Genomic DNA, 26,526 nt, shown 5'->3' with positions numbered 1-26,526 from the left:
TGCGTACTCGAGCAGGATTCGAACCTACGATCTCCTGATCTCCAGACAGGCGTCATCTCCACTAGACCACCGAGCTTTCGCCCGACAGCAAGTGTTGGTTCTAATCCTTATAACATTACGTTGAACCTGGAGGTCATGTCCACGATCATGCAGGATTTATCTCTCTCTCTCTCTCTTTTAAAGAAGCAGAAATTGAGCTTGACCACTCCAAGCCAGGGAGGAGGAAATGAAAAATAAAAGGGCACCCTCCACATGTCGTTAATGTCCATTCCATGATTAGCGGCCAAGTGTGAAAAATACGGAACATCATAAAAATACCAGCATAAAGTTCGTATTGTCATGATTGTGTTACTTTGGCATTTTCAATTCATCAGTGATGGTAGAGAAAATAATTTTCGTAATATTGTTTCATCATCTTTTTTTTTAAAGATATGTGACGATATGGAGGAATGTATTAGCCTTGCCTAATTTCACAACAGATCATTCGGCATATTTGTTTGTCATTAGTTCCAATTATTTGATGTCAGAATTCTGGTAAACATGGCTTTATGCAAATCACTAAAGTGCAACTTTTCCCCCATGTATTTTGACATAAAATGATTTTTTTTTTCACACCAATAATAATATCTGGTGGCAATGATATGCCATTCATGTTATGAGTAATAAAATTCTCTATCCATTTCCGTTTGAATTATGAAAATCGGTAAAGTACTTTTTGAGATATATCCAAAAATACTAAGGGGGCACTTACTTTTTTGGTTGAGTGCATATATATATATGGGTGAAAACGTTGGACGATGTACAATTGGGCAAATCAGGGGTCAAAATTGAAAAACGTCACTCACAGATATAAATATATTTCAGTCAAATGTCATTGATATCAGCTTTCTTGGAAACCCGATTATACTGGGATATCTCCAAGGGTGTTGTTTTTATTCAAGATTAGATAGAACTGTGACATATTGGCGAACGTCTCTGACTAAAATAAACATTGTTTTAGTGAAAATTCAAATGAAGGGTAGAAAAACATTCAAATTAATAATTTTCATCTTGTTCATGCTTTTGAAGACTGTGTTAATTTGTTCCTAAAATATTGTTTACCTCCTGTAAAGTTTACAAAAGCTAATACACACGGAAGTTAAAGTAAAAGTGGAGTTTTTGTCATTTAAGCAGAGATTTTTATATTCTTATCTTCACTTTCATCTCATTTGAACAAAACATATAGCAGGGGTCTCATTTGTTTAAATGTTAATGTTCACTAGATACTTATAATGAATTTAGTACATTTCGTTTGGTCAAATCCCCATAAAAGCCCTTTACAGATGCTGAAAGTAAGCCATGTTTTGATCAGAGACGTTCAGGTTTCACTCATAGACGTTCCTCAGACATAGACAATAAAAACGATGCCCTTTGATCCATAATTACGAGGTTTGTGAACAAACAACATTATTCTTTTATTAAGCACATGTTTATCTTTTGTGAACAATTCAGAATGGTAATTTCAACTTGAATTATTTTTCATAATAACCGATTGTAACTACAAACCTCCAAATTGTAAGAGGAATTTCGATTTCTACACCAAAAATCAACAACAAACCTGTCCTTGTTATATTATTCATAGCTTACAACACTTTTGAATGACAGACAAATAAAAATTACATGAAATACTCGCAATTTTGACTACCTTACCTAAATTATTTGTTTATATCAGAGACATTTGCTTTTCCATCAGGGACGTTTCGGCTGTAAGTTATCACTAGAATTAAACACCAAACTCCCTATTTTAAAAGATTCTCGTAACTCAACATTCCACATTCATTGAGAAATCATTTACCGAGGCATTTGTCAAGAATTGTTTTTGTTTATGATGACCACTATTTTGTATTTCACCTTCCGGTGTATGCGAAGGTGTGCCCACATGCTATCAATATTGTATATGTTTTCTTTCAAATGTAGTCCAAATCTATAACAAAGGTAAACATGAATTTACTAATACTATTTGAATTTGACCACTATACCTCAAATATAATTGTATGTGTATGTCAGGCCAGTTCGGACTTTTATTAGGGACCGTACCTGGGCCACTGTTATGATGTCGTCTCAGAAAGCTGTAATTAACCTATACTTATCCTAGAAGCATCAAATTCCGCTGTGCTTTTTTGTATACTATGGCAGATATAAATTGTAAACGCCAAACTCAAAAGAATATCAACGGTGTGGTACAGCAAACGTTTGACCAAAATGAACTGAAAACCTCTTTCAAGAGGTTGACAATGATAACATTACAATATCACATTTTACCTGTCACATCGGTAGGGGATTATCAATCCTTCTTTCTACTCGAAGGCGATACATAAGTATAGTGTTGTAGAGGAAACTAAGTAAAGGGACATTCTTAATAAACATTTTCTTGTTTCATCATAGATGTTAGTATTTTACCTTTTCTCATGTATTTGGCTTACAAACCTCAAAAATAATACCACTAGAACATCTCAACTTACTTCTAAGAGAAAAGGAGTCATTACAGGGGAAATTCAGCCCAAATATGAGCTAGCCGCTGATAAGAAAGAATAAAATCTTACGGGCTCAGGAAAAAAAAATAATGAAGTTATGACGTTTTGAAGTTTCGCTAATTTTTCAGGAAACAGTTTTTGAACGGTCATTATGAATATGCTAATGGCAAATTGGGCTTGTCATTCCCTCACAACTTGCCATAATGTTTGCACATAAACTTTTGAAATTTTCAGTTTTTCATTCAAACATAATTATGCCCGAGGCTTTAATCCGGGTATATCTAACTGATTACTATTCCGAAGGTAATCAACCAGGAATAGCATCATGTTTCAGATTTCAAAGACAGAAAAATTGAATTTTCGTTATTTTTTGTACACGATCAATGGAAAATTGTGAGGTTATGACATGGTCAGCTCACTCATTTGCATATTCTTATCAACTGTACGAGAACTTGTTTGCAGAAATTAGCAAAACTTCAAAAAGGTGGTTACGTAAAGGGTGCAATTAAGCACAATTAAGAGTGCAAGTATGCACCGCAGGTGTGCTGCTATTGTTACAAATTAGGTGCAAATTTGAACATTTATTTCTTAGCGTGTAAGCCTCAGATTTTACAGCCTCAAAAGCAAACGTAGTGATGTGCATTAAAAACAGAGTCCGCATTATAACATTGAATTGTATTTCCCCTCCACTTGGTATTCCATGTCCTATATCAGTGCATGGTACCGACTGCGTCGCTTGCTACCTGAAACAGGGGTTGGGATAGTCATTCTTTTGTAAACAGATGGCACCTCCAAGATGTCCGTCCGGTCTTGCCAGTACCACGGCCGTTGTCTGGAACTTGTAGGCTCCCTGAACATGACTGAGCCTAAAGATCCTGAGCAGGACGAAATTCTAATATTTGGAGCATTTAAAATCCATCCGGTCTTCCCATCTTGCTGTAATAAAAAAAGATAGAGTTAAAATGATAGTAAAATAAATTTATCATGCACTGGAAGAACAATGCACGCACAAATGAACGTCTCTGATCAAAATTATAAAATCAACATTGTTTTCAGATTGCGTAAATTACCTAGAACGATGTATGTATACGAGGGCCATATACTGTGGAATAATGAAAGATCTACTCCTTATTGTAGTAGTTAAAAATGTGTAAAACGTTCAATGTAACGTCCCTGACGTAAACATCTTTGCTTATCAGTATAAATGGGTTTGATTTTTAAAAGATATTGGCATTATATTTAGATTGAGGAACCAATGTGCTACAAACATAGGCACCAATTCGCCATGGTGGGTCATTGATATTGGTTTGAGAGCAGATCCTATTTGTTCAGAGAACGTCTCTGACCTAAACCTGTTTTTCTTACATTTCTGCCTCCCTCACAAAAAATACGTAAACTAAAGTGACTACTACATAATAATCATAGACTATTGACCTATTACTAGTCATAAAACATATTTTCTGTCCTGGCAATGTGTTTGCACTTGCTCAATCAACAGAAAGTCTTAAATTTGAAACTCTTTTACATATTTTCAACATCTTTCAGGAAGCTTCATTTTTCTTAATATTACAACACGCCCGTGTTAACTTGGTTCTACTTGTTCCTATTATACTAACTGAGCCCATCCAGACATAAATTTACTTTAATGTTCTCATAATTTGTATAGTGGATGTCTTTATTTCATGAAACAGTAATTTTCAGAGACGTTTTTCATTTTGCTCAGAGACGTGCGGTCTTTGATTTTCGTGCAGATTCTTACATATTTACTGTCTATCCTTTTTTAATTTACCTCTAATCCAAAGATTAAAATATATAATTTCACAAATGATACTGATTGGCAAACTACGGAATAATAATTCTAATAAATCGGCACAAACGCCAGGAAAGTTTTTGTTATTACTCACATTTTCAAGATTTGTGGGCATATTTGTCGTTGAACTGTGCTGACTCGATTCCAGGATGGCTCGTCAGTGCGTAAAATAAGCACGCAAATAAAGTATCATGCAGTGCGAAAGTGTCAGATGAGGGAATATCCCTTCAGAGACTTTCAATCAGGGACATTCGTTTTGATCAGAGACATTCGCCAATTCGGGTTTTCAACCAGAACTCATTTTTGTGGACAGTATGCTACTAAAGTTGCCAATCATCATAGTCGCCTGGCTCACACTGACATACTGATAACCACTTTTTATCTCAAGCATAATCCACTTTAATTAATGACACCATTAAACAACTGAACATCTCTGATGGTTTTTCAGTATAATTTTCTTTAATGAGCCACCACACGATTATTTCACACAGCTCACTCACAAATTTTGATGGAATGGTAGTATGGATAAGATGCTAAATAAATATGGCCTTTAATGTTTTCATAGTCATCCTGAATTTTTGGCGTCAAGGAAAAGATAATTCATTCAGAGACGTTCTTTTTCAGACATAAGTGAATTCAACGTTTCCTACTAAGATAAATAATACACACGTTCATGGCAGAAGTACTTGATTAAATAGTTGAAGTGTGTGGACTTACTCACAAGGAAAAACAAAGCTGTAAAATTGCATTAGAACAAAAATCAAGACGTGTGATTCTGGGATTTTTTCCCAAAATATGCATTTTTGTCAATTTTTTCAGCTTCAAGGCATTATTTCTTAAAGAAAATGCAGTAAGAACACTACAAAGTATATATTTTCTGAAAGGTACAACCCTCCCCTACCAAATGATACCTAAAATAATGAAAAACACCCCCAGGTGACAATTTTACAAGGGTATGAATATCGAAAAGCCCGAAAATGGCCAATTGTACATCGTTCAACGTTTTCACCCATATATATATATATATATATATATATATATATATATATAATATGCAGCTACGAGCAGCTCACGGCATATTCAAGTCACTCGTATAAAGACCTTGCACACTTTTGTTTATTTTAGTCCGGTTGTAAGCAAAAGCTGTCGTGTACTGGCAACAATTATATGACTGTTGATAGTCAAACACATGAACAGAATGAAGATTAGAACTTCGCGCGTAGAGATGGCTTCATGCTCCTTAATATCCAACAATTACACAAATAAATTCATTTCTGTATGTACTCCTTACAAGCAGCTTACGAACGTCTCATGAAGGTCATGAGTCGTTCGTATGAACGCCGCACGAATCTCCGTTCGCATAAGGCTTTCTTACTAACGCCGTAAGTGCCTTATGTGAACAACTTTTAAGGCGTTATTGCGAACATCTCAAGAATTCCAGGCATTTAAAATATTGTCTACGAAATCTACAAAAATATTGCGTGGTTCTTACTTTGTTCTTAGGATGGCCACCTCACGAAACGCGGGTTTCGTACAATGTGGAAAGAAATCTTGGACAAGATCATCTACGAGACTGCGAACTCAAACGCTGGTTTGGTAAGGCCTTCTTAAGAAGATCTTACGAAATAGTCTAAAAATCGTTCTTACGGCGTTCGTAGCAAAAGGCACTCGTGACCGTGCCTTAGGCTTGTAAGAAGTTAATATCTTCCTCACGCGGACAAGGAGAAACGTTTCGTAACTTGCGAATTTTAAAAGGACTTGTGAGAACATATCGTCGAAATAAATCGCCACCAGGCAAGGCGCCTAACTGCGGACGGATTTTAGACACACGCACAACTGTCGAATCCAAATACCACTGCTAACTCGAACGCCGCTGCTGTTAGCATGCTTTATCCTCAGTCACTTGCTGATATGACACCAGTAATTTCAGTAAACAGCGAAGAGGGCGAAGATTCCGACATCGTCACTTTCTTAAATACGCAAACTTCTGAATTAAGACTAGATTTCGACTGTAACCATGCCGCAGTCCAAAATGTATTCATTCACTATCACACAGAGGATGAACTTCTTTCACTCACTCATAACGACGTAACTCAACTCTTTATTTCACATTTTAATATCAGAAACTTAAATAAAAACTTTGATCAATTTCTTTCTTTTGTGAGCACGTTAAAAACCGAATACAATATTATCGGGCTCAGTGAAATTTGGTTAAAGGAGACATCACCCTCTTCGCTGCTTACAATAGACGGCTTTAGACTCATAACAAATAATAGAACATGGAAGAAAGGAGGAGTCGGATTTTATGTGTCACAGATTTTAGATTGTGTTTTTTTGGAAAAATATAGCGTGATGTCAGAAGTTTTTGAGAGTGTATTTATTGAGGTCAAAACTTTAAATAAAGGTAATATTATAATTGGGGAGATTTATCGACCACCAAGCTCAAACCCTGCTGAATTTTTAGAGTTATTTTGCGGCCTTATTTCGAGCAGTTATTTTGATAGTAAGACATGTTTTGTCATGGGTGATTTTAACCTCAATATTCTTAATTACAATGATAATCTTATATGCGCAGATTTTCTTAACCTTATGTTGTCGAAATCATTTATTTCCCTTACAAGAAAACCGACTCGAAAAACCGATGATGTATCTACTCTTATTGATAACATTTTTGTAAATGACTTATTTTCTGACATCACATCTGGCATAATAGTTTCTGACGTCACTGATCATTTTCCAATCTATGCCCTTGTGTCCAATTTTATGACTGCTAATGTTTCTCACACCCACAATCCGGGTATTCGTGTAATGTCTGAATCCAACCTTAATAAACTTAGGGAGAAATTAAGTTCAGAAGATTGGTCCACCGTATACTCTCAAAGCAATATTGATTTAGCATTTGAAAATTTTATGAATATTTTGACCACTAACTATGAATCTAGTGTTCCTCTCCAAAGGTCTCACCATTCAAATTACAAAAAAGTACCTCGACAACCATGGGTAACAAAATCTCTTCTCAGGTCCATTAACCGCAAGAATAGTCTTTTTCATAAATATCGCAAAGATCCATGCCCTCGAAATAAATCAAGATATACTCGATATCGGAATACTAGTATATTGACATCTTTAATACGTGTTGCTAAGCGGAATTATTTTTCGCGACAGTTTGTTAAATATAAACATGATGTGAAGAGTACGTGGAAGGTGATTAACGAGACACTCAAATACAAAACCAATACCGATCCTCCCAAATATATTTCAGCGGACGGCCGGCAGATTAACGATCCGGTTATCATGGCGGAATCTTTTAATGATTATTTCGCAAGTCTTGGTCCACATCTTGCCAGTAAAATCCCGAAATCCCCAACTGAATATCATAGATATTTAGGTAATATGAATCCTCAATCAATATTTTTGAATCTATTGTTGAAGAAGAAATTAGAAATTGTTGATATCGTCAAGAATTTAAATGATAATAAAAGTTCAGGATATGATGGAATTACAAATTTTCTTTTAAAAAATGTTTTGAATCAAATCATTTCTCCTTTAACATACATTTTTAATCAATCTTTATTTAATGGTAAAGTCCCCAATAAAATGAAAATTGCAAAAGTTGTCCCTATCTTTAAGAAGGGACAGAAAGATTTGGTGAATAATTACCGACCAATTTCTTTATTGACTTCAATCTCTAAAACCCTTGAAAGGTTAGTTTATACGCGATTATTGAAATTTCTCACAAATCATAACATTTTATCAGATTCTCAGTTTGGTTTCAGAAAATTTTATAACACAACCCATGCTTTACTTACTTTTATAGACAAGGTAGCTCATGCTATAGATTATTTTGAGCATACAATTGGAGTTTTTCTTGATTTTTCTAAAGCTTTCTATACGATAGATCACGAAATTTTATTTTCTAAACTGTGTCATTATGGAATTCGCGGGACACCTCTCGAATGGTTTAAGAGTTACTTAACCGATAGAAAGCAATTTGTTAACATTAACGGCTATGATTCGCAGTTAAAACTTATTTCATGTGGAGTCCCACAGGGCTCCCTCTTGGGCCCACTTTTATTTATCTTATACATAAACGACCTTCAAATATCATCGCCAATTTTATAATTCATTTGCTTTGCTGATGACACAAGTGTGTTTTGTTCTCATCGAGACCCTAATACATCAATTGATATGAGCTTAGGTCTGTGCAATCCTGAGCTTAGGTCTGTGCAATCCTGGATTTATGCAAACAAATTATCCCTGAATATAGAAAAAAACTTATTATATGGTATTCAGTAATTCTTTCAATGTTGTTCCACATGAGATCAAAATAAATGATATATTTTTAACGCAGGTCAATAACGCAAAGTTTATAGGTCTGTGGATTGACCGAGAATTATCCTGGAAAACTCATATTTACTTTGTAAGTAAAATTTTGTCCAGAAATATTGGAATTTTAAATAAGCTTAAACATTTGTTCCCTGTTTATATTTTGCAGAGTATAATTATTATATTCTTCTTTAATATCTCCACACTTTAATTATGGAATTTTGGCGTGTGGAAATGCAATTTATTTATTATTAGATTCCCTTCTTAGTATTCAAAAGCGTGCAATAAGAATTATAAGCCACGCCGGATATTTTGCTCATACCAACTGTTTTTTTCATCAAAACAGAATTTTGAAAATTCCAGACCTATTTTATTATAATCTTGGAATTTTCATGTGTAAACTAACAACTAAAGAATTGACATCTGTTTTTATTCACATGTTCAAAAGAAATCGCTCTATTCATTGCTACCCCACTCGTCAGAGTGACGCTTATCACCTTCCCCGTACTCGCACTATTTTTGCAAAGAAAACAATTATGTTTACTGGACCCAGATACTGGAATGACCTCCCGCAAGATATTACTTCTTCCTTATCCTTACTCACCTTCAAACGCAAACTAAAACGGCTATTTCTTAGTGGATACACACTACCCGGCTCTTAGCAACATTTTTTTTTAATACCCCCAGTCTTTTGTCTTTGTCCGCAGCTCCAAGTTATTTAACGATACCGTTATAGCACTTTTTTTTTTGTAAACACGGCGAAATATGTACAGTCTCGTTTAAGCGATACTAAAGTATTCATGTGGTTCGATAGTTCGTTCTTAATACTGATTTTGCACTGGTACAATTTAAGTTGGTCGAGATAAGCATGTCCGTCCTCCGTATAATTTCACGCCTATAAATTCGGGAACTTACAGTTTTTACAAGCATCATCGCTTTTATGTAGGCCCCATCATATTTCTGACATTGATTTGTGATATCCTCATATAGATAATGACCATTTATATTTGTGTGTAATGTCTGTTTGTCTTTTTTTTCAAACATAAGATATGGTTGTATACATTTTGTACTTTTGTTTTATTATCAATCATTTTGTAATCCCATCACTGAGAAAGTGGAAATATGAAATAAACTTGAAACTTGAAACTTGAAATCGGCGTGCATGCCATCAGTAATTATAATCGCGGTGTCTGAAATTACTTGAAGGGAACGAATTTGATACACGAACGTGAAGAATGCGGGCAAAATTCGGGGGTTATTTTCAAGTGTAGAGGAAATGAATCCAACCGTTACAAGGTCTATGGAACAGAACGGAACGAAACAAACAAACAAACAAACAAAAAAACAAACAAACAGAGGAAGAAAGAAATATGTGGGATGGCCTTGGAAGCACGCGTTGAGTTGGCTCAGTCGGTAGCGTGTCTGCCTCACGATCACGCGGCCCGGGTTCGAACCCGAGTCTAACTGAGCAATGTTGTGTGTAAGCATACCGTTCCCTCTAACAAGAGGCAAAACACTCTGTCCCTCGGATAGGACATAAAATGCAGGTCCCGTGTATGAGAGAGTCACAACTCATGTACGTAAAAGATCCCGCTTCATTCATCCATCGCAAAGAGCACGGTGTTTAACCCGGTGAAGTGGTCCCACCTCACATCTAACTGGACCCCATGGAAGACCAGCTGAACGTAACTGAATATGGGCTATCCAGACATCTTCTTAGATGGAAATGAACAAACAAACACAACAAAACGCGTCTACGGACATTAAATTTCGATCCCTCATTCTCTTTTACATCCCGGTATATCATTTCGATGTTACTTCCTTCTCCTATAAGTATTTTGTGATGTCGACCTTGGTGACATGCACATAATATTTCATAGTGGGTCACATTGGTGTGTGTTTGCCATTCAATTAAAACAATAAGAGAGTAATAAATCAGGGATACATTAGTCCCACATATCTAAATTGGGAGAACATACTATGGTATTTTTTTAACCTCCCTACTGCCGTTATACATTTTCTATTAATTGTGTAGGGCTACATTATGGTGTCTCAATATCATTATAAAGCTATTTGATAGAAGTTGCGGCAGTCTTGGTCTTATAGTTGTCTCTTTTACAAATAAAAGTGAACCTGCGAAGTAGGTTAGTAAAGACGGGAATGTTAGTGGGAACGTGGACGAACCATGTGAAGGTGTGAATGTGGTATATTCCTTATTCCAAAGGTTTCTTAATTCGTAAATGATAGCTAAGGTTCGTTATTCCAAAGTTTCGCTATTCCGAAAATGAGATTAAAGTTTGTCATTCGGGAGGTTCGTTCATCCGAAAATTAAATGAGGTGCGAATTTCCGGGAAATGAAATAAACTACTGCAATTCAAGTGCCACTTTGCAAGGTTACATTGTAAGTATCAGGCGACTTTTGTCATCCTGATCCTAGACCATCTGTTCATCTTCATGGTCACGATGGATAAGATGGGCGTTAAGTGCACGACTGTTCTTCTTTGCTGCTGTGTAAACCCGTTTGGAACCGTCTATCTTTGGAAGCCATCGAATCTGACTTGGACGCTATTTCACATAAGAATTGGAAAGAGTGGTACAGGGAAAATTCCAGAGACACCATGGAGAATCACCACTGATCTCAACATCAGAGCATCACAACGCAGGAAAGAGAGGTGGACAGAGGAAACAGCTGAGAAATATCAGCTTTGTTCGTTGATCTTAGAGGAGGTAGGACTTACTCGTGACAGACAGCAGTTAACCAGACGAATCAGCGGTCAATTTCAACGCCATTACTACAATAGAAAAGGAAACGATCCCGAAAATCAACGACGAAATGGAAAGAAAGATAAGCAACGTAGAAGAAAAACTGATGCTGCTAGAACTCCACCAAAGAAAACAGAACCTTCTCATCTACGGGATGCCCGACGGCAAAGACGAAGACATCTACAAGATCGTCGCGATGGTGATTTGCCATTTTCTCAATGTAAGTCCGGAGGAAGCACGAAACATCCCGATTATCAATGCTCATCGACTGCCCTCTGCTCGAAGGGATTCTCAGCCCGCAGGACCTCGTCCAATCATTGTCCGATTCTCGCACATGGCCGACCGAGACGCCCTTCTACAGGCTTACGAGCAACCGAAACGCCGATCAGGAGCACCTGCCGCGGGACCAACTTCGAGTCAACAGCCCGCCTCAAATGTCGCGTCAACCCACCCAACCCAACCTGCGCCATCAACTCAGCCAGCCTCACCACCTGCTCTTAAAACTACCGTTTCTCGTCCAACACCCGCGACTTACGCTGCCAGAGCCGGTCCACAGCCCGCGACTCCTCTCCCCTCGCTCGACTTGTCGCGGATCACAATCCGGACCGACCGACCGCCCACAATGAAGCGCGAGAGGGGCAGGCTAGCCTCCATTGCTTTCAACCTACGCAGAGAGAAAAAAAAAAACTATAAATGTCTAAATCATAGCTGTCTACAGACCACCACCATCTGGTGGTTTCACCATTAATGCATTCTTGACCGAGATTGATAACTTCTCTGGACAGCTTTCCTCACTGAATAGACATGACCATCCTCGTGGCTTCAATATGCACATTGACCAACCCACCTTATCATCAAACCGACAGATTCTGAGTGCCATGGAATCCGCAGATTTTCAGCAGCATGTGCACGGCTTCTGCTGCAAACAAACGAGGACACATCCTGGACTTAATAATTTTAAGTATCAGTGACAATGTTACTGAACAGTTGAATATGGTTTACAGAGGCATGTCAGATCATTATGTTATTAAGTGTAACCTCATTAAGGTTGTCACAAAGTCCAGGAACTATCATCAAATACAAGGAGATACATTCATTTCAGAGAAGAGGCATTACACGGTACATGTGCATCTCCAGTGACGATCATGGAGATGATCAGGACTGGTCTATTAATGATGACTTGGATTGCCATGTCTCAATAAGTACTAGGAAAATGAGAACATGTGGTCATTGATATATTGAACATGTCCATTCACTAAGGAGAAAACGAAAGAGATTAGAAAGGAAATGGACGAAGTCTAAATTCGTTAATGATTATAAAGCTTATTTAAGACAGAAGAACAAAGTAAACATTCCAATACTACAAGCAAAGCGTAATAATTTCAATTTGACCAGATGTAAGAAGCTGTTGTTATGAGAACAGGAGCTTTGATTTTTGTGGCCCTAAACTGTGCAAGAGTTTGCCAGCACATTTACAGCTTTGTTCGTCAACAGGATGTAGCGATATTGGAGATCTGTATATATGTATATTTGCTCTTTTTTTTTCGTTGTTCATTTTTCATCTGAGAAGATGGCTGGATAGCCAATATTCAGCCTGTTCGCTGCACTAAATAGTCTTCCATGGGGTCCATTCAATGTGCGGCGGGACCACTTCAGCGGGTTAAAGGAGACCTCAGGATGATAGTCAGATTCTTACATTTGAACAACTATAAATTAGTTATACTGAGGACAGAGTTTCAGAATTTATGATAATCGGGATAAAGAATAAGAATATTTTCGAAATTTATAACAAATTGTCATGAACAAGGATAATGACATGGCAGGGTCACCGTAAGAATGCATGCGTTGGGGCTCAAGGAAACAGAACAAAAGAAGAAGGCAGGCATAGATTATACACAGGTGAACTCGCAAGCATGAAGTATTGTAATGGAATTACACTGCTACATTTCTGAAATATGTGAACCTCCTACAGTATGTCATCATCGTTGTTCAGTGTAATTTGTTTAAGGTTTTTCAAAGTATTGTTTCTCTGCTAAAGAACCACAATAAATTCCACATATCTATACATGGAGCTGTTGATTTATGTACTACATGATGTGAAATTATGAAAATCGTCTGGAATGTCCCTTTAATATGCACCCTGCTCTTTGCGATGAATACATGCTGCGGGATATTTCACGTGCATGACTTGTGACGCTCTTACATATCACAGGACCTCCATTCGATTTCCTATTTCCGAGGGACAGTGTGAATAAAAAGTACGGCATCAAGCAAAGTGTGTAATGTATTCACAGTTAATCTCATTGTATCCTGACAGTCTAGAAAACAACAGCGTATGTATGATGCTTTGTAATGTAGACTTAAAGGGACTGACAGTACTGGTTGAGGAGGGATTCATGTTTTGAACATTCCTAAGTGAGATTATGAGAAACCTCTTACGAAATATGAAAGAGCATGTGATTTTAAGAAGGATTCAACGTTTCTTTGATGAAAATTGGTTTTCAAATGACTGAGATATCCCCCCAAAAAGTGATAATAATAAAAGGCGACAGGCCATGCCTTTTATTAGGATCTCTGTGTTTCACATTGTTTTTTGATAATCTCAGCCATTTCAAAACCGATTGTCATCAAATAAACTTTTGATACCCCTTACAATTGCATGCTCTTTGACATCTCATAGAGTTGTTTCTGAATATCTCTAAAAACGTTAAATGCTAAATGCTCACCTCGACCAGAACTGTTAATCAGTGTCTTTAGTTTACTTCTGTTCGAGATTAGTCAGGCTGTATTAGTCATGTATTGATAAATTCATAAACTTCTCTCTCATCCTCCTTGTGTAGAAGTGTGAAAGTTGAGAATAATCAACTGTCAATCACTTCTTGAAGCGATAATTCGTTTATCTACAACAGGGCCGGTGAAAATGCAATACGACTAGACTAAATAAGATGATATTTTCGTCTCGTTCCATTAGCTCAAACTGAGGACAGCGAAGTATGGGAGTGCGAACGGTTGCTGTTGTAGGAAGCGGGGTTAGCGGCCTGGTGTCTGTCAAGCACTGCTTGGAAGAGGGCATGGAGCCCGTCTGCTTCGAAAGAGAACCATGTCTGGGTAAGTCAAGTTTTTATGTGTGTGTTTGTGTGTTTGTGTGTCATTGTGTGTGTTTATGGTTGTGTATGCGTGTATAAATGTATGTATATGTATGTATGTGTGTAAATTTATGTGTATAAATGTGCAAATTCATAAGTGTATAAGTTTGTGGGGGTGCTGTGGCACAGTGGATAAGATTCCCGACTCCCAATCGGAGGATCCGAGTTCGATTCCCGACAAGTGCTTTGGACAAGCTGCTTTTAATACGCACAATGTCCCTCTCGCCCAGGTGTATGAATGGGTACTTATGTATAAACTATGTACATGTAGATGTAACTGTGTTTATGATGGTGTCTTTCTGAGTCATTTCAATTTCCAGTTTCAATTTCTTTTCAGTTAGAATACATGACATGTATAACAGAAAAAGATATATACACGGTATCAAGCTTGGATGTAGGGCCTACAATAAAATATCGTATAATGTAGAAGGTAGCAGTCAATACATTGACGTTCAATATTGAATATAGCGATCAATGTGTATAATATTGTGTATGTGTATGATTGTTTGTGTGCCAATTTCAATTATGGTTTCTTTTTCAATTCCTTTCCTTATTTCTCAATTAGAAATAGATGAAATGAAGCCAAATCAAATTATTCATGATATCCAGCATGAATGTACAATAAATATTATTTATATTAGCATACAACATGACGGTCAGTAGGACCTATATCAAAGATTAAGTCTTAGTAAAATTTTTAGATAAATACGACGGAAACTATCTTAAAGCAAGTTTGTTAAGCGTAAAGGTCCCAGTAGGAATTTACCGTAAAAGGGCAAGATAAGGAGCACAGATACTTACGACCGAAATAAGGGGAAAAGGCAATAATACTTATAGAATCTCCTCAAATATAATATAGGAGAACAAATGGAAACCACATACTGTAGACACATTAACAGTTTTTGTGATAGCAATAATTTGACAGTTTTGTTAGAGTGCAACAGTACTGAGACATTCATAAAACTATAATTAGGGTCCCCTCAGTATTGTGATGCCCAACAAAACTTGCTAGCTGTCTATTCCTGCTGCTCACAACTCGCCCACAGCTCTATGAACGACGTAGTGTCATGGACGACACGAAACAGATACAGACTGTCGAGTTCGATTAAAATTATTGCTGTTTTATACTCAGTACAGTGCAGTAAGGCCTTGGGAAAATAAAAAGAAGGACAGAGAACCACCCGTTATTCAGAAAAGCAGACTAGGAGATAAGTTATTCGTCATCGTTTGTAAAAGTGCTAAATTCATCTTGAAATAACTCCATGAATGGCTCTTCTAAAGTCCTTGGCTACTTCATTTTCTTTCAATTCGATTCAATTCATCTCAATTCAATTCAATTCAATTCAATTCAATTCAATTCAATTCAATTCACTTCAATTCAATCTTTTTTAATTTCATTTTTCGACAAGAACATATAGAAATCACTTTTTTGGTAACAGAAAATAAGGTGCGTAAAACTATGTAGGATGGAAAGAATATACAATGATTGTATAGCACCTTACGATTATGCATTAACATAAAACTCAAGTGATTGGAAGTAAGTAAACAATATGCCAAATTCTAAAAATGGAGGGACCCACTAAAAAGACAAACTTGTAGGATGTGACAAAAACTTTCTTGTTTAATCGACCTTTAAAGCATTTCCATAGGGATCGAGCATTCAAAGTATCTGAGACCATAGCGTGATATAATTTGGCCCCAGTGAAGTGGTCTATGCACTCTTTCATATTATGTGCATAAAACTTTTCTTTAGATTTCATCGTGGTACATGCGATATTATGATGAGTCCATAAACATGCTCTAGAAAATTAATGAAGTATGTGTACTTGATATACACCTTACAAGCGCCAGTCATGCCAGTATTTACATTAAGGTGTTTGCATGTGGTTATTAATAGATGCGTGATGTGGGGAGCTTTATGTCATGTGAATGACTCAGGTTTGTTTCTTTAAAATACAGACATGTAAAGCATATGATGGCAAAACGAGTTTACTCCCATTTTAGCAGTTTTGAGATATTTGCGATTAAATCTACTAAAAAAAAAAAGAAGCTTTACAGCAAGTGGGGTATCATTGGAAAGGTTTATTTCGCTCTATCTGGAGAATGCCTTATACATTAAGATGTTTAAAAGTGATACTTAACCCGTTTGCGAGTAAACGATTAAAGTTATATTTTAACGACGAATGATTGTTTCGATATAGGTGGCATCTGGGTGTACGATGACAAGAAGCCGAAATCATACACCCGTGGCGCCCTCTACGACTGCCTTGTGCTGAACTCTAGCAAACAGATGACGAACTTTAGTGATTTCCCGTACCAGAAGTCAGGCTCTCCGTACATCCAGGGCAAAGAATTCATCAAATACCTAAAGGTAAATTATTGTAGCAAGGCGAATAAATAGTATGTGTGAACTTTTGTCTTCCGTCTCATTATATTACCCAGAAACAACATCCTTCGACAAAATGTTTGAATACTAGTCTTTTGAAACCGAGATTAAATTAAAAGGAGGGAAACATCTAATATTGCTCGCTGAAAAAGAAAAAGGTAGGAAAGTTGGTAAAAAAAATATGACAGACGGGTCACATATCGAAAAAGAGACAAAGTTCAGTCTCATCCAGCGTGCCTTTACTCATTGTTTTTAGTCAAACGAGTCGAATTTTGATTAATGTCATAAATTCACACATTTAATTGTGCATCTGCTCTGTGGTGATTCCACATTTATTACAGCAGCATTAACATATCAGCTGTCTTAAATGGATATGTTGAAATAAACTTTGTGATTTTCAGTGTCTGGATTAATGAAATAATGTTCAATGAAATCAGATGAGTATCTAATGATTTAATCCTTAATACTTCCATAATATTAAGGATTTGTAATAACTAATTCAGAATAAGATTCAGAAATAACAAGGTACAAGTGTACCTCAGAAATGTATTTTTAGTAAAGCTTGTATAAGATATATTATCACATATTATCATTAGTAGTAGTAGCAGTAGTAGTAGTAGGAGTAGTAGTAGTAGTAGTAGTATTACTATTGTTATTATTATTATCATTATTATTAATATTATTATTGTCATTATTATTATTATTATTATTATTATCATCATCATTATTATTATTATCATCGGTATCATTGTTAATTATTCGTATTCTTCTTATTATTATTATCATGATTATTATTTTGTTGCTTTTTCCTTTTGCTTCTCTGTCAGTCCTATGCAGCACACTTTGACCTTGAACGTCACATCCGGTACAGCACTGAAGTGCTGCGCGTGGAGAGGCCCCCCGACTTCGATCTCACCGGCCGCTGGGTGGTGCGCTCGCGCGGGAGCGACGGCGAAGAAAGGCGCGAAGTCTACGATGCCGTGATGATGTGCACGGGCCTGTACAGCGAGCGGAACGTGGTGGAGTACCCTGGCCAAGCAGAGTTTGAGGGCAAGGTGCTGCATAGTAATGAGTACCGGAGGGCCGACGGGCTGGCCAATGGCATGAACGTTCTGGTCGTGGGTGAGCTTATCCTAACTCGAAAAACATATAGGCTGGGATAATACATAGAATGTAAACATAATGATACAAAAGAGTATACTCGAATATGATATGTTTTACCGATTACAGGTTATTGTCCAGCGGCAACTTGAAGTATAAAGTCTGCGTGGTGCATAGGACGAGACAACAAGACAAACAGATAGATAGATAGATAGATAGATAGATAGATAGATAGATAGATAGATAGATCGATCGATAGATAGATGTAGAGATTGAGAGAAAAAAAAAGGTTGAGACTCTCACAGACACGCACCTGCCACTCATTACCATTTGTTTGTTTGGATCTCACAATAATTAGAACCCAAACATGACTCATCGAGCAATTCATTCTATACAAGAATTCAGACCAAGTTCCCTCTGACCCCCCCCCCCCCCCCGTCTCTCGGCTTATTTACCCAACACCCGGTTAAAGTATGATAAAGAAGAAATGAACATGAAATTGCTTTATAGCAGGAAGCTTTACAATTGCATTATTGGTGGGTTATGAAGTAAATAATTTGGGATTGGTGTACAATGTAATGTGAATATACGCATGAATATTTGATACAATCTTTCTTTCATGTTCCTTGCTTGAAATAAGGTCAGATAAGTTACAGAATATTATTTCCTTCCAGCAATGGCTATCATTCTTCACAGTATTATTTGATGCTAATATTACATCTTATTGTTATAATGTTATATCAATCTGGTCATTGGTATCTTTATTCTGTAAATCACTGCGATTACCACTATAATTCATGACTGTCGTCATCGTCGTCGGTGTCGTCGACATCATCGTTTTCATGTTGTTTTCCGCTCATTCCTGGCTAATAAACCTACAGGTGGGGCACATTCCGCCGGGGACGTAGCCGTAGACACGAGCCGAGTTTCCAAAAAGGTAGGTTCGCCAGCTGACCATAGCAAAACAACAACAACAAACAAACAAACAAACATAAACAAAAACTGCGCAATATGAATGTGTTGTGTTGGTAATAATGTGTGTTATGGTGTGTGTGTGTAAATGAATGCGCGTTTATACATTTGCACACATGCAGCCATGATTGCGTGTACACACATCCATGATTGCTTACACGAACGTGTGTGTATGTATGTGTGTTTGGTTGTTTGTTTGTGTGTGTGTGTGTGTGTGTGTGCGTGTGTGTGTGTGTTTGTTTGTTTTCCTCCAATGAGACCGAAAGCGAGCCACAAGCATAGCATTTCCTGGTATAATATCCGGATATCCAATGATAACAGGCGCCTATCATCAAGCGAAAAGCAACCATCATAGGGAACTTGTTTGTGTCATTCGTTTTCTTCTCTCTCTCTCTCTCTTTCTTTCTCTCTCCCTCTTACACAGGTATAAATACTCACGACTATAACAACAGAAGAGAGCGATGTATTTACAATATCAAATATTTACAATAGTGAAATGTCTTCTGTCAAGCAGGTTGTTTTACGACATTATGAGATAATATCACATACACTTTGATAATCCATTCATTATGCTCTTTGATGGCTATAGTTGCCATTTGAGCGAATAATTCATGTAATTCACACTGTCACGAAAGCATTTTAAATTTAGATTTCTGAAGCTTGCACAAGACAATCATCACTCTCCCTTTAAGAACCACAGAATGTAAAAAGTCCGTAATTCATATTGAACTGAGCAATAGTGAAGCTTTTTAGATTTAGCTTTTTTTTTTCTAACAAACCAAACTGTAAATTTACAAATAATGTACACCGCACACAATAAGCCAGCTCGCAGTTAGCTCATGTGCACATGGGTGCAAATGACCTTTCCTTTTTTGTCCCTTCCCAGTTGGTTATGTACTTCACTCGTTCACGGTGCGACATAATGCACAGACTTGGGCGACGTAACACTGATTTACGGAATTCATCAATCATGTTTAAACAGAAGACGAACTTACGTCGACCGGTTGACCCTAATGGTCCATCAATTAACATTTGGGAAAGCATCAAGTTTATTACTTGGCATTGAATGTATTAACAATCTTTTTCATATTGATATTGCCGAATACTACTTTTGCGATCAGGTGGATGTGCTGGTAAGCACCATTCATAAGGATTACTTCAATAATAATTGCGTCACAGATGGTCCTGTAAGTGAATTTAAAAACCAGCATACCCTGTTGGTACAAAATAAAATGACCTTTTTCTGCTCATGCGAAAGGTGGAACTCATAACTAAAACATTGTCAACCAAGGTCATATTTTAAGAACTAGCAGAACTCGTCACCAGACTGGAGCAAGGACATTAACAATGGGTACTTGGTACTCGCTTTTTATAACCTGATTTATGTCCGCAGACCTACCTGAGCATGCGCAAGGGCACGTGGGTACTGCAGCGAATGGCGCCAGGGGGAATTCCGCGGGACATGTACGGGAACAGACGCGTCAACTTTCTCAAACCCGAATGGCTTCGACGAAAGACCCTGGTGGATGACATTTATTCACGCGTGAATATGGACAACCTAGGCCTGAAGTGCACCAAGAAGTTGTTTTGTTCCGAGGTGAGATGAGAATTTCGGCTTTTCTACCCTCAAATATTCAGATTTATAAAATCCGGGAGTTCACCATCGTCTATAGATTACGAGAGTAACGCATGGCGTAGACACGCCAACCAATCACGAAACACAGGTTGACACACCCATGTGCAAGATATACTCGTTTTACTCTGGTTTAGTCAAGGGACTAACTATCAAGTATGGATGTAAGCTCCGTTTTATGATGTCGGGCATGTAGTAGTTGTCTCCACACTTTTTTTCTCAAACAAGTATGAGCTGCAGGCACACAGTCACAAAGATGAATATTGATTATGTGTTTGACGTAAATACTGGCACTTCTAGTTCCAGTCATTTTCATGTTGTCAGTTGTATTCTATTTCGCGTTAGGATATCCCTTTCATCTCCCCGACCTGTCACTATAGCACTGGGACGTTTTTCGATATATATTTATGTTTATAAAGTATGTAATTTCAAAGGAAACAATTGCTGGCAAGAAAACTAAAACATGGCTGACATGGTGACGGTGCTATGATGATGGAAATTTTAATTTTACGAATATTTCGGCAATATATTGTGCGGAGTGTAAATTGAAATGTGTACCTATGTTCTAAATTGCAATAAGGCAATTGGATGCAGATTATGGAAAAATAATTTTGTTTACAAGGGGGGTGTTTCATAGAGATGTTCGTGAAGTTACGAACAACTTACGAGCGACTGGTGATCAGTTCTTGTGCTGAATTATGGAAATTCTGATAAGTATAGCACATCAGAACTGATCACCAGTCGCTCGTAAATTGTTCGTAACTTTACGAGCAGTTTTATGAAACAGGGCCCAGGTCTTGTTGCTCCAGCAAAAGTATCACTGGTGGTGTCAATGACTCTGGGAGGGAAAATTACACTAAATATATGGTTCTCAATAGTCGGAGAACATAAAAGGATGAAAAATGCGGGTGAAGCCGGCCTTGGTCATATATTCCAGTTACAGTTTCTAACTTTGAATTCTTTCTTCTTCTTCTTTTTTTTTGGGGGGGGGGGTGTGTTTTCCTTGTAATAAAGCTTGGCAAATTACATGTCAGTTCAAAGCCTAGCATCTGAAAAATTCATATCTGAAAAAAAAGGAAGAAAAGAAAGAAATAATTTCCCGACATTATGTGGTTCATTGTGATGACACATCACATGTGATATATAAACTTTCACAAAAGAAAAATGAAATAAAAAAAACCAACCTTTTACTTTTTGGAAATCCATAAGTTTTAAATTGCTTATGTTATTTAACAGATGTATTGTACTGATTTTTCTGCGTCCCCCTTTTTCAGATTTACGTTTCTGGGTAAATCTTCCTTTAATTATCGTTCGGGGGGGGGGGGGTGTTTCATCAACGTTTGTCAGCGCTGACAACTTGAATCACCGTAGTAACAGTCAGTGACCAGAACATCTCAGCCAATCAAAACCAAGGATTTTTGCTGAAATTGTCAGCGCTGACAAACGTTGATGAAACACCCCCCAGATTTGCCTAAGCCAACCTTGAAAAAAAAATGTGTCTCTGCAAATGAACTTTTGAAGAACGCCAATCAAATTACATTCCTCAAAAACGGACGACTCTCAATACTCCCTAAAACAGTTAATGGCAAGAAATGTTTTGCATGCATGCATGCAAAACTTATACATGAACTGTTTTAGGGCGTATCATATTTAATAGAGAGTCGTCCGACTTTTTGGGAATAGATTTTCCTATGTGGTGTAATAAAGTTAGTTATATTAAATCTAATATTTCTCTAGATACATAAAAAACACAACTACTTTACTTTATAAACTACAGGTCTGAATGTATAGACTCGAAATTCTAAAGAGTATCAATCCGTGCACTCATCAATACACAGCCAAATATCAGACCGATTTTCTTTTCCAAAATAAATGTCATTTTTGCATGCCCTTACTTTACTCTTTGAATATGTTGCATTGGACAAAACTGTGCTTGAAATGTCTGTCCTCTTTATAAGTGAAAATTGACCAAAGAAAAAATGGGATTCTAATTTAATTTGTCTGTGAAAATTAGATTATATGGTTTTCTTTTCATTTCTTATGTTTGAATTTTTAATCTGAGTGAATCCCTCTGAAAACCATGCAGCCTTTTGCTGACGAAGGTGTTCCATCCCACCAGTGGAAAACAGAAATTGAATTGAATTGAATTGAAATGAATTTAATTGGATATATTCATTTTCTGTGAGCGTGAGAGTCCCATTATTCTATGCACATGCTATACTGCTTCAGGTGATGGTCAATGACGACATTGGTTCCAGGGCGATTTGCGGGGCGGTGGTCTGCAAACCTGGAATAGATCACTTCACCAAACGGGGTGTGGTGTTCACGGACGGGACCGTGGTCGATGATCTCGGTCTCGTCGTATACGCCACCGGCTACCATCTCAGAGCGCCGACTGTGGACAACGACATCATTTGCGGTTAGTCGCTGAGAATTCTTTTGCTCAGGAAGTTATCTTCTCTCCTTCTCACACACTCACACACACACACACACACACACACACACACACACACACACACACACACATATATATATATATATATATATATATATATAGATACACCACATTCTTTTTTTTTCCTCTTTTTATCTGTATCTGGCCATCCTTGTGGTTGCCTCTTATCCTCATCGTCAGATGCATTGTCCTTGGTCATAAAGATGACGATTCTTTCCTTCTGGTAACATCCCCTATACCAACAGCACCTCCTCTTCTGATACAACCTCCCTCGAAATCATCAGTAGATATACGACACTTTCATTTTCCTTCTTTTAACGTTGTCCCCCTCCCACCCCCCCCCCCCCCCCCTCATCTCGCATTTATCCCGTCACGTCATCGTCATGTTCCCATTTGAATTGAATAGTAACCGAAACTGCACTGGTCTTACACTCGAGACACAGTGAACAGTTCCAGCACGTTTATTTTCATATTTCACTTGACATCCAGATACAGCACAAAAAGAATACAAACAAGCAAGATACAAAATGTGATATCAATCGGGTCATGAGTAGAAAGTGTGTCAGCATACATATGCACATAAGACAATTCTCTATAACGTGTGAAATATGATGGAACCGCAAAAGCAAAGCTTGTAAACGCAGGTTCCAGGAAAAAATACCAATGTAAATTTGCTATGCAATCAATGGAGATAGGACACAAAGTGATAATGACGAAACTATATGAAAGCTAAAATATCAAGGTACAAAGGGATTTCCCCATCTTCCTCGCAGACGGCACCAAGGACCTGGAGCTCTACCTGTACGTCTTCCCGCCGCGCCTGAAGCACAAGACCTTCGCCGCGATTGGCTTCGCTGAGACCATGGGGGCGCACGGGCCGGTCTTCGAGATGCAGGCCAGGTACGCCACGCGCGTCTTCAAGGGCCTTGCGGAACTTCCCCCGCTGGACGTGATGTTGAAAGACATTCAGAGGCGAAAGAACATCATGCTCAATCGCTACGGAAAGTACAAGAATTTCGTAAGTTTACTCACATTTCTTGAAAGTGATGCAATATCTCTTGCCATTATTATGTCTTTGCGAAACCGTCAGCTAATCTAGACGGAGTCGAAGCAAGTTCCTCAACGTTATAACGAAGGTGCAGATTAATAATACATTCTGCTTATATAGCGCCAGTTACAGTGAAGTCTCTATGCGCTTTACAACAATTCCTATAACAATACAATTCTCCGACAGCAAGGAATTGGTGACGGTTTGAAGGAGAGTTGCACTTTTCTGAGATGTGCTGCAGATCATTCAGCCCCTTGAGTCAAGAGTGTAAGGCTCAGAACGCAAGACGAATGCGGGATGAATGAATGAATGAATGAATGAATGAATGGACATAAGAATGAATATACAATTATATAGACAATACCGAAAGCATGATAACCTTGATTGCAGGGCAGTGGTGGTAGGGAGCTTTAGATTTGCGACGCGGACAAAAGACGACGACTGCGTTGGCCGCTCTCCTCTTTCAATGCGTCGTGTTGCAAAGTAGCTTTAGATGATGCGAAGACGCAATATAAAAAGTAAAGTGGCGCCCCTTTTGATCAGTGCATCAAGTAGCTCAGAACGCGAAGTGAAAACTCAGACGACGCGAGATCGATTTTTGTCGAGCCCACCGGAGGTGCGGGAAGACTAAGGGATTGCCTGAGGCGTCTGTCCGTCCGTCGTCCGTCGTCCGTCCGTAACACTACAAAAACTTGAATAACTCTCTACCGAGGACTTCAATTTCAATCAAACTTGAAGGAAAGAGTGGTAATACAAAGTTTGACATTTTACCAAACATGAAGGTCACCTCAAGGTCAAAGGTCACAGGCAGGGTCAATGAACTTTAGGACCCATGTCAAGTTTTTACGGCGCGTTTTGATTATGGCTCATAACTTTTGATGTCCGTTTGTGACCAAACTTGGATGGTAGATCTCCCTTGAGGAGTTGAAGGTCACCACAAGGTCAAAGGTCACACACAGGGGTCAACAAACTTTTAGGGCCCAATGTTAAGTTTTCACGGCTCGTTTCGATTATGGCTCATAACTTTTGATCCCTATGTCCGTTTGTGACCAAACTTGGATGGTAGATGTCCCTTGGGGAATTGAAGGTCATCACAAGGTCAAAGGTCACAGACAGTGGTCAACGAACTTTTAGGGCCCAACATTAAGTTTTTACGGTGCGTGTCAATTATGGATCATAACTTTTGATCCCTATAGATGTCCATTGGTGACCAAACTTGGACGGTAGATGCCCCTTGGGGAGTTGAGGTTCATCACAAGGTCAAAGGTCACAGACAGGGATCAACAAACTTTTAGGGCCCAATGTTATGCTTTTATGGCGCGTTTCGATTATGGCTCATAACTTTTGGTCCCTATGTCCGTTTGCGACCAAACTTGGCTGGTAAATGTCCCTTGGGGAATTGAAGGTCACCTCAAGGTCAAAGGTCATAGGCGGGATCAATGAACTTCCGGGAGTCAGAAAAACATTAATTTCTTCTACTTGAATGGGCGAGATACATTTTGGCACTTGCCTTGTTATAAGCAACTGCTTATAATACACATGCGTAGAACAGGATTTTTGTTTTCCTCTGAACGTTTGCACGTTTGCGTCGCTAAAATCTAAAGCTTCCTTATTTCAACCCTTGTAAGTTTCTGTCGGTTTATGTATGAATGTGTGCGCCTGTGTGCATTATACGTGAATGTTGCCAGAATAAGGTACGCGATGGAAACCATTTATCTCACGTGCATTCCACCTGAACAGAGAACCAGAACCTGCGCGGATACGCGAATAACAGATTCATCTTTCTCTCCTCCTAGTTTCCGGCAGTCCCGTACCAAGACATGGTGGCGGAGCGCGTCGGTGCCCGGCCCAAATTCTGGCCCATGCTGCTCACCGATCCCGTCATCGCCTTCCGCATGTTCTTCGGCCCCGCGCTGCCTTACACCTACCGTCTCGTTGGTCCCAACACCTGGCCCGGCGCCCGCGACGCCATATTGTCAGCGTGGGACAACACGTGGTTCGCCACGCGCACCAGACCTGTTCCTCAGAGCGAATCTGATTACGGCCTCATCGTCAATGTCGCCAAGACTCTCTTCTTCATCGTGGCCCTGGGGTTCATTGTCACGGTCCTTTGTTGATTCTCCCACCTATAGGATAATGTGTGCGAAACTGATAGACTGCTCCTATAGCTCAGGAAACTCTATGGTGTGGGTATATTAACTACATTCAACCCTGATTCATCTATGCGAACGCCATCATGTATTTGCTTCCTGCTAGGAGCAAAATGCAGTGTAGGACGATGTTTGTTGGAATCTTTGTTAAAGGTACTGTTTACCTTCAGGAGCAATATCATAGTTGATGCATATGTGTAAGCAGAGGTCAGCTGTCCCACAA

At 38.3% G+C, this 26,526-nt stretch overlaps 1 protein-coding gene and 1 non-coding gene across 2 annotated transcripts; one reads left to right on the top strand and one right to left on the bottom strand.

The window, feature by feature from the left end:
- Positions 1–75, bottom strand: Trnas-gga (transfer RNA serine (anticodon GGA)). The gene has a single exon. It is a non-coding gene; the product is annotated as a tRNA-Ser (tRNA).
- A 14,330-nt stretch (positions 76–14,405) lies between these two features.
- LOC139722786 (dimethylaniline monooxygenase [N-oxide-forming] 4-like) lies at positions 14,406–26,270 on the top strand. Its single transcript, XM_071634075.1, has 8 exons — positions 14,406–14,520; positions 16,760–16,929; positions 17,772–18,066; positions 18,927–18,982; positions 20,411–20,614; positions 22,880–23,069; positions 23,879–24,123; positions 25,950–26,270. Exons 1-8 carry the CDS (start codon positions 14,406–14,408, stop codon positions 26,268–26,270), a joined length of 1,596 nt encoding a protein of 531 aa, XP_071490176.1.
- Positions 26,271–26,526: the final 256 nt, after the last annotated feature.

Source organism: Diadema antillarum, unplaced genomic scaffold (genome assembly GCF_040938485.1).
Source record: "Diadema antillarum isolate AM-2024a unplaced genomic scaffold, OU_Dant_1.0 scf00000172, whole genome shotgun sequence".
Classification (NCBI taxonomy): Eukaryota; Metazoa; Echinodermata; class Echinoidea; order Diadematoida; family Diadematidae; genus Diadema; species Diadema antillarum.
The sequence above is the reverse complement of the archived record's forward strand: the minus strand, read 5'-3'. Positions and strand labels throughout refer to the sequence as shown.